This window comes from Anolis carolinensis, chromosome 4 (genome assembly GCF_035594765.1).
Source record: "Anolis carolinensis isolate JA03-04 chromosome 4, rAnoCar3.1.pri, whole genome shotgun sequence".
Taxonomy (NCBI): Eukaryota; Metazoa; Chordata; class Lepidosauria; order Squamata; family Dactyloidae; genus Anolis; species Anolis carolinensis.
Genome location: NC_085844.1, coordinates 123,618,232 through 123,627,851, shown reverse-complemented (window position 1 = coordinate 123,627,851; position 9,620 = coordinate 123,618,232). Strand labels below are relative to the sequence as shown.

Sequence of the window (9,620 nt, the reverse complement as noted above, 5' to 3'; positions counted from 1 at the left end):
GGGAAGGGGGACTGCCGTCAAGTTAAATCAGATTTATGACAACTCTGTTATGGAGTTTTCTTGGTAATATTTAGCCAGAGATTTGCCATTGTGTTCATGGCCTGAGGATGCCCAAGGTAACCCAGTGGGGTTCCATGACAGAGAATGCATCTACACTGTCGAATTAATGCAGTTTGACACTACTTTAACTTCAATGACTGACTGCTATAGAATCATGGAAGTTGTAGTTTTACAATGTCTTTAGCCTTCTTTGCCAAAAAGTGCTGGTGCATCATTAAACGACAAATCCCAGGATTCCACAGGGTAATATGGCCACTTCTTATCTTCACAACACTTGGAATTGTTACAGAAGCAGATGTTTTGCCATTATTTTAACTACATGTAGTAAAAAGTGTCACCACTTGCCTTCTGTAGATCAGGTGTTCAATAAGAGAAGTTTGAACCATTTTGTAACAGTCCATTACAAACTCCCCCGAGACAAAACTGAGCCTGTTTAGTCCCACCAAACATTGGCTCTTTTTTAGTCTAGGCAACCGAATTACCACCATGAAAGAGACCCATGTAATAGTTAAAATATTTATTTTTAATATGTTTACCTTAACAGGCATCAGGCATTTCCCAAATTTCATACAGAAATATGTAAGACATGCATAGACCAATATGGCCTGTTCAATGTATATTCAACATAGTAAATATAATGACAGTTCCATGAATATAAATATATTATATATAGATAGATTATTTAAAAAGCACATCATACAAAATCAAGTACAGACCTTACTCAACAAATTCAGCCAGAGATAAATTCAGTTAGCAACAGCCACAAATATTAACATATGACTTTTACACCATCACTTTCAACTTTCTTCTCTTTCTAGAGATTGCTATAACTTTTTCTTCCTCTCTAGAATTATACTAGAGACGTCTCAATTTGTTGAGATCAGTCCTAGGCAATGGAGTATTGGTGACCCAGGTTTCCACTTGACATTAAACACAGCAAGGTCTTCTTGGATGGTGTTTACGCAGTTTTTGCTGAACTCCCATTTATTAAAAACTCTTTACACCTCCATCCTAAGCACATTTGTTTGAAAGTATGACCCACTGGAAGACAGTGAGATCTATGCCCCTTCCACACAGCTGAATAAAATCCCACATTATCTGCTTTGAACTGGAATATATGGCAGTGTGGACTCAGATAATCCAGTTCAAAGCAGATATTGTGGGATTTTCTGCCTTGATATTCTGGGTTATATGGCTGTGTGGAAGGTCCCCTATTTCTACTATACAATTGTGTTATATCTAGGATAGAGGACTGTAATATTATTTCCCGATCACTTTTTAGAACAGAGACAGCTCTTGACCCACAGCCCTGAAAACTCAAAAGGAACTAAACAGTGAGCAACAGGTGTCCATGACTAGTACAACAAAATTAAATAAGTTTCAAGTGACATTTAAAAGTCACAAAAGGTTTGAACAACACTTTGGCAAAAGTGCAAGCCAGAGCATGTGAGGTAGACTTGTTACATAGGAGATGGATTCTGATCAAAGTAGCAGAGTCAATTTGCATTCAGAGTCAGTATTTTCTTTCAAAGCTTGACCGCTCCATTTCTGATCTTCTTGATCACAATTCGTCCAAAACCTTTCACACTAAATGAGCTTGTGCTGCTTCAGTTTTCTCCCTCCTTCACAACCGGAGCCCAAATGTATCCCTTCTTCTTCTGACAGCCCATGTGGGGAAAAGTCCATTGAAGGAATACTCTTGGTCCCAATCCGTTCAGCTGAATTCCAAGAGGATGGCAGTATTTAACTGCTTTGTCATCTGTCCGAATGGAAGATTTATTTGGGCCCTCCTTTACCTTTAGAGAGTTAATATTTAGAACAACACTCCTTGATCTCTTCCTAGAGAGGAATGTTGAGAAGTCAAAACAGAGCCTCAGCTATGCTTTGTCAGTAATTCTCGATGACTCGAGGATTAGGGCTGGTGATCTTTCCACTAAGATGTTGTCTTCAGGCTTTCCCAAACATTTTGCTTTTTATATGTTCGGTTATGCTTCAGCTGCTTTGGTTTGTGAAGCCTGCTCTTCAGTTTGGCAATATTGAAAGAAGCTTTGATGCTATTACTGATGGTGTCCAACCTGCAGAAACAAGAAATCAAATACATTTAGAGATCATATGTCTGTTTAAGTATGTAGTATAGACACGGACATTATGCATTCTACCCTGTTTAGTTATATATTCGCCTAATCAAGTTGCAGCAAATGTTAAAGTAAAGGTAAAGGTTTTCCCCTGACATTAAGTCCAGTCGTGTCTAACTCTGGGGATTGGTGCTCATCTCCATTTCTAAGCCAAAGAGCCGGTGTTGTCCGTAGACACCTCCAAGGTCATGTGGCCAGCATGGCTACATGGAGCACCGTTACCTTCCCGCCTGAGTGGTACTTATTGATCTACTCACATTGGCATGTTTTCGAACTGCTAGGTTGGCAGAAGCTGGAGCTAACAGCGGGAGCTCACCTTGCTCTCCAGATTTGAACTGCCAACCTTTTAGTTAGCTGTCCTGCCGGCGCAACAGTTTAACCCATTGCACCACCGGGGGCTTCATTATGTGCAATAGTGTAGTAAAATGGTGCCCCTTATGTAAAATGAAAAAAATCAACTCCTGTTTCCCAACTGCAACAATTCCTAATGCTTTGTGCCTTGAATTGAATTGCAGAGATATTTATTTCAATTGCAGTTGCAAAAGACCAACTCACCTTCTCATTTTCTTGCTGTTGGCTAATTGCCTGAATGCACACCCAAGCCCTTTGCAGTCTCTGTTTTTAAGAAGATATTCCCATCCTTTCTCTGTAGTGGATTGTGTCCTGTATAAAATGGAAAGAAAAACAGAAGAATTGCTATGAGAAAAACTGCATTCCATCCATAGACTGCACTACTTTCTTGTATTCATTAATCATATCTGAATCTTTCCCTTTCTCTATATCTGTCCTCCACCACAATTCTATCTGGGAGGCAGTTTAGGCTGAATTGATGTTTGAATCATGGTGTAAATCTAATAATCTGTCCATTATACTGCTCTAACTTTGTTACATTAAGCTTTCTGATACAGGCAACTTCAACAGGAACACCGGCAACTGTTCAGGTGATTGTGGCTTCAATCTAGAGCATGGAAATGTTATCTTTGAACTAAAACTCCATGAGTCCCATCAGGGCAGGCTTACAAATTCTGATGAAATCCCTATTTATCCGCAGACTCTATTGGGTTTTATAGCATTTGTAAATTAATAGGGGGTTTCATTGTTTTAAGTAATACTGTTGAGTACATTTTATTGTTATTGACTTTCATCTTTTTGTATTTTGTTGTTATTTTGTTGCACCTTGAGTGCTTTTTGTGAACTGCCCAAGCCCCTTTGGGGAGATGGTGGCAGGATATAAATAAAGCTTTATTATTATTATTATTATTATTATTATTATTATTATTATTATTATTATTAATAATAATACTTAGGCTGCTGAGTAAGTATATTGGAATCTATTGCTTAGTTCATTACAGTGTGGACAAAAAAGGAACAAGGCGTTACATACCAGATTTCTTTTTCAGCTTTGCAGAAGTTGGCACATTTCTTGTCTTTCAGATTTGTGCACTGGCATCGGTTTGGAGACCCTTGAAGGCTTCTGAGAGGCAAGTCTTCCAAGGAGCGCCTGATTCGAGAAGCACTTCCCAACCCATATGGCACAGTCCGCCTGTCAAGAAGGAGAGGAATAAGAAAGCTTAGTTTCACTTGCAGCAATTGCGTTCTAGGGATCTAATTTATTTTGCAAAAATAAAATTGCTCAGGCTGATCAAACATTTACTAATTTCTTGAGTAATAAATTGTAATTTAGATGTTCACAAGCTGGAGGAAAGGGCACCAAAATTCAAGCAGATACACTTTAGAAGTTTCCACATGTCTAACTTTAGTATTTTTTTTTATCGTATCAGAAGCGAATTGAGAATATACTGCAAATCGTTTCTGATGTGAGAGAATCGGCAGTCTATGGAGATATTGCCAGGGGATGCACGGATGTGTTACCATCCTGTGGGAGGCTTCTCTCGTGTCCCTGCATGGGAATCTGGGGCTGATGGATGGGAGCTCACCCCATCTTGCGGATACGAACCACTGACCTTCAGATCAGCAGTTCAGCCGGCACAAGGGTTTAATCCTTTGTGCCACCGCAATAGGTAAAAAAACCCTTAGTACAACTAAATCTGGATCCAACCCATAAATGCCAAATGTCATTTTTTACATAGATCACACATAGTGATCTCAGGTTTGCATCTATGTAAATGTGAGATAATTTAATATATAGAGTGCAGTGCTCAGCAGCATACACCAAAGTCTGACCCAATGCAAAATAAGGCTTTCATTGGGTTTATCTATTTAGCAAAGAGGTCCAAAGAAATTATGTAACACTATTTTTCAAATGTTTTTTGTATAAGGATAAGAATCATGTCCTTTCAGATAATTTTGAACTGCAACTCCCAGAATTCCTCACCATTGGTACTGATGCCTAGAGCTGCAGTCCTGAAATATCTGGAGGTTGTATGATTCTAACTGTGGTTTAAGATTTTCTTTAAGGTAAAGGTTTTCCCCTAACATTTAGTCTAGTCATGTCCGACTCTGGGGGTTGGTGCTCATCTCCATTTCTAAGCCAAAGAGCCGGTGTTGTCTGTAGACACCTCCAAGGTCATGTGGCCGGCATGACTACATGGAGCGCCGTTACCTTCCCACTGGAGCGGTACCTATTGATCTACTCATATTTGCATGTTTTCGAATTGCTAGATTGGCAGAAGCTGAGGCTAACAGCAGGTGCTCTTCCCGCTCTCTGGATTCTAACCGCTGACCTTTTGGTCAGCAAGTTCAGCAGATCAGCAGTTTAACTCGCTGCGCCATTGGGGGCCTTTCTTTATTCTTCTGTAAAATAGACAAGCAGTCCCACCTTAACATTATTGCTTTAAGTAGTTGAAGTCTACAGAAGGAGTGTGGACAGATTTTGCCTTAAACTAATGTATTAAAGCTACAATTCATAAGCAAATGCCTCTGCAAACAACTTGGTTTATAGGTGAATTAAAGTAAGATTAGACACAGGCGTGCACACAGCCTAAGGCAGTTGAATTGGCTGTATTGTTACTATGTTGAATAATCTTCAATGAAGCATATTATATTATAAAGTAAGGCCAGGAGCATTTAAAATAACAACGGGGCCAGGTCAGTATAAGGCTGCAAAAATTAACAAAATTCTCCCATACTTACTTAAATTGAATTCAATGGTACTTTTACACTTTTGGGGAAACAGACTACAAGCCTAAGCATTCCCAGCCTATGAGATATAGGTCTTCATATTTTATTTTTATGAAGAAGACTTTTATCTCCACCATATACAAAGGCCACAAGTGAACACAATAATAGCTGCAATCAGTCCCATGGGTTTCAGGGATTACAGTCACATATTTATGGTTTAAAGCACGTGCTTCCCAGAGAGTAAGACCTAAGAGTCTCCAGGAGATTTAGCACCAAAGGCAACAAGATTCTGCTGTCAGTGATGGTTTCTAATACCACGGCCTTGATGTCTACTTTTACTGCGCTAAAGTAAGACTGTTTAGTTTTAATGTATATACATAGAAGTAAGATTGCAAGTTTCAAAAGTGCATAGAATCAAATATCATGTGCACTTAGACCTCCCATTTGTAGCTCTTTCGGACAGGCTGCTTGGTAGCACCAGGCAGATAAGGCAGCAATAGGAGGATCGTAATGAAAGAGCAATTTTAGACTACAGTCCCAGGGCGATAAAAACTACATTAAGGGCTTAGCCCGAAGGCGGAGGAGGCAGGACTTACTCGGGGGTGTTGATCCAGATGATGTCCAGGTGGCAGAAGTAGACACACTCCTTATCCATCAGGGAAGAGCAGGAGCAGCGCTTGGCCCGGCGCAGCGGGGAGAGGGCGCCGGAGGGCCGCTTTTCAGCATTGCCGGAGGTGCCGAGCTCCACGGCATCTGCGAAGGGGAAGAAAAGGAGAGGAGATGCTGAGTGGAGCATGGATAAGAGGAGCCTGGCCAGTGCTTCTCCTGTTCGGGTCCATCTACACAGCATTATGAATGGAGTTTGACACTGCTTCAGCTACCATGGCTCAGTGCTATGGAGTCACAGGAATCGTAGTTTTACAGTCTTAATAATAATAATAATAATCATCATCATCATCCAAAAATACATCACACAGTCCTAGACACTTGGGAAGTGTTCGACTTGTGATTTTGTGATACGAAATCCAGCATATCTATCTTGTTTGCTGTGTCATAATAAAATAATAATAATAATAATAATAATAATATTAATAATCTTTATTTATAACCCGCCGCCATCTCCCCAAAGGGAATCGAGGTCTTACAAAGGCCCTCCAAGGTGCAGCATATGACATTAAATGGTAAAAATGGTACATAAGGATAAAAGAAAATCACATAAAATCATAACGACGACTACTATCAACACCTATCAAAATAGCATAATTTTAAAAACACAGAACATCTGTAGATAAAACTAGCTGCCATCAATTCAAAGCTAAAATGTCAGAGTGCCTCACCAAACCGCAACCCTCATAATTCCATAGCATTAAGCCACTGCCAACCTAGCAGTTCGAAAACATGCAAATGTGGGTAGATAAATAGGTAAGGTAACGGCGCTCCATGCCGTCATGCCGGCCACATGACCTTGGCGGTGGCTACGTACAACACCGGCTCTTCAGCTTAGAAATAGAGATTAGCACCAACCCCCAGAGTCGGATACAACTGGACTTAACGTCAGGGGAAACCTTTACCTTTACCTTATTTTAAGCCACGGTACTTTAAGTAGCATCACACTGCTTTCATTCTACAATCCCGATATACCCTTGGGCCTGGTAAGAAGCAAAGGTGGGCTCCTCAGAAAAAGAAACTCAACACCAGTTCTAGCACATTGGACTTGTATATTGTAGTTGTTCCAGTTTGCCTGCCACAGCAAAACTGTGTGGGATTTTGAAGTTTGTAGTTTAGTGATGCGCAAGGGTTCCCTGGCCAAGAAGTTTCACCATGGTAGTGAAAGCGGAATCATAGTACTCTCACAATGCAGTAGTGGCCCCTTCTACACTGCAATATAACATCCAGATTATCTGCTTTGGACTACATTATATGGCAGCGCAGACTCATATAATCTACTACAAAGCAGATAATCTGGGTTATATGGCAGTGTAGAAGGGGCCAGTGATGGGCATCTACACTGCAGCATTAACGGCTTTTGATACCACTTCATCTGCCATGGCTCAAGACTATGGAATCCTGGGATTTGTAGTTTCATGAGACACCCACACTCTGGCAGAGGAGGCTGAGAACCTTCTAAAACTACATCTTCTGTGATTCCATAGCATTGAGCCCTGAGAATCTTGTAAAACTACATCTCCTGTGATTCCATAACATTGACCCCTGGGAACCTTCTAAAACTACATCTCCTGTGATTCCATAGCATCGAGCCCTGGGAATCTTGTCAAACTACATCTCCTGTGATTCCAAAGAATTAAGCCCTGAGAACTTTCTAAAACTACATCTCTTGTGATTCCATAGCATTGAGCCCCGGGAATCTTGTAAAACTACATTTCCCATGATTCAATAGCATTGAGCCCTGAGAACCTTCTAAAACTACATCTCCCAAGATTCCATAGCACTAAGCCCTGGCAGTTAAAAGTGTCAAGCTGCATTCATTCTATAGTGGGGATGAAGTTTTTGAGACTTTTCCACTCTGCAGAAGATGCCGCAAAAGGACTCCCTGAGATATCAGCAAAAGAGGCCACTTCTGTTGTAGTCTCTCAACCCTATTCTGGGGAAATACACACTCTAAAGAAATCATAGCAGGTTTCCCCACTCCTTCAGCTTTGTATTTGTTTATTTAGTATCCCGGTCCATGTGCCAAAATGCATTCCCAGCTCCATTCTGGGCAGCTCTGCATTCACCTTCAGGCAAATCCCTTCCCAGGTGCCAGCCAAATGGGATTGATGCTTCTAATTCCTCATGTTTTTCCCTTCTTTCTGCCCCCATTCTGCAAAATCAGGGGCCATTCTTGAATGGCTTTTAATGCATCATAACCTCAACATCCATGAGGCGAATGATCCCAGCATCCCCAGCCTCTCTTTCACTCCATTAAGGTGCATCTTCACTGTAGAAACAATGCTCTTCGACACCACTTTAACTGCCATAGCTCAATGAGATGCAATCATGAGCCTTGTAGTTTGGTACCTCTGGTAATGACACAGCAGTGAAAAGTAGTGCCGAAGTGCATTCCCTTCAACACGTTGATGCACCTCCCCATATTTGGTATCCAAATTAAGACCTTGACTTAGTAAGAACTAAAGTAAGAAGTAATTTAGTAAGAAGGAAAGTTAGTTTAACTCAAAACATGAGAAGCAGTCCGAAGAATTAATTTGTCCCCTCCAAGAGGGGAGCATATTTCAACTGATCCCAAATCATTGCCAGATCTCCTGGATCTGCAAAGCCATGAAGTAAACGGTTGAGCAGACAGAGGTTTGCATCTATACTGTAGAATGAATGAAGTTTGACACCACTTGAAATGCCGTGACTCAATGCTATGGCATCCCGGGAGTTGTGGTTTGGTGATGCTCTGACTCCTCTTGGCAGAGAAGGCAAAACACTTTGCAAAACTTCCAACTTTGTGTTGTCAAAGGCTTTTATGTTTGGAATCACTGGGCTGCTGTGAGTTTTCCAGGCTTTACGGCTGTGTTCCAGAAGCATTCTCTCCTGATGTTTCACCCACATCTATTGCAGGCATCCTCAGAGGTTGTGAGGTATATTTGAAACTTGGTAAGGGGGGGGGTTATATATCTGTGGAAGGCAAGTGTGAATGTTGCAATTAATCACCTTGATTAGCACAATAGTCTTTCAGCTTCAAAGCCTGGCTGATTCCTGCCCGGGGGAATCCTTTGTTGGAAGGTGTTAGCTGGCCCTGGTTGATTCATGTCTGGAATTCCCCTGTTTTCAGAGTGTTCTTCTTTATTTACAACTACCATATCAGACTACACAAAGAAACCACTAAATTCCACAAGCATGTGGACAATTTCAACAGAAAGGAGGAAACCATGAAAAGGAACAAAATCTGGTTACCAGTATTTAAAAAATAGGACAGTAAAGAACAACACTAAAAAAACAGGTGAATTCCAGTCATGAAACAATCAGAGCCAGTTAACACCTCCCAACAAAGGATTCCCCCCAGGCAGGAATCAGCCAGGCTTTGAAGCTGCAAGATCATTCAATGCTAATCAAGGTGGTCAACTGCAACATTCATGCTTTCCTCAAGCAGACAGGGAGTTCTTTCTCCCACCTTGGACCTTGCACAGTTATATAAACTCCATAGTTTTCCAACAGACTTCACAACCTCTGAGGATGCCATAGAGGTGGGCGAAACGTCAGGAGAGAATGCTTCTGGGACACGGCCATACAGCCCGGGAAAACTCACAGCAACTCACTCCCAACTGGTATGGTTCCAGAGCATTTTATCCACTGTGGTTAAAAGTGGGAGATTCCAGATCGTTGATAAGAAAAATGTAG

General features: G+C 41.2%; 1 protein-coding gene across 1 annotated transcript in view; it reads right to left on the bottom strand.

The window, feature by feature from the left end:
* Window positions 1-562: 562 nt before the first annotated feature.
* edn1 (endothelin 1) overlaps window positions 563-9,620 on the bottom strand; it is a 9,754-nt gene continuing 696 nt past the window's right edge. The window contains exons 2-5 of the mRNA XM_003223561.4: window positions 5,873-6,029; window positions 3,580-3,738; window positions 2,751-2,858; window positions 563-2,135 (exon numbers count right to left, since the gene is read on the bottom strand). Of these exons, the coding sequence (XP_003223609.1) occupies window positions 1,994-2,135; window positions 2,751-2,858; window positions 3,580-3,738; window positions 5,873-6,029 (566 nt within the window). The 3' untranslated portion in view covers window positions 563-1,993. The remainder of the gene's footprint in view (window positions 2,136-2,750; window positions 2,859-3,579; window positions 3,739-5,872; window positions 6,030-9,620) is intronic.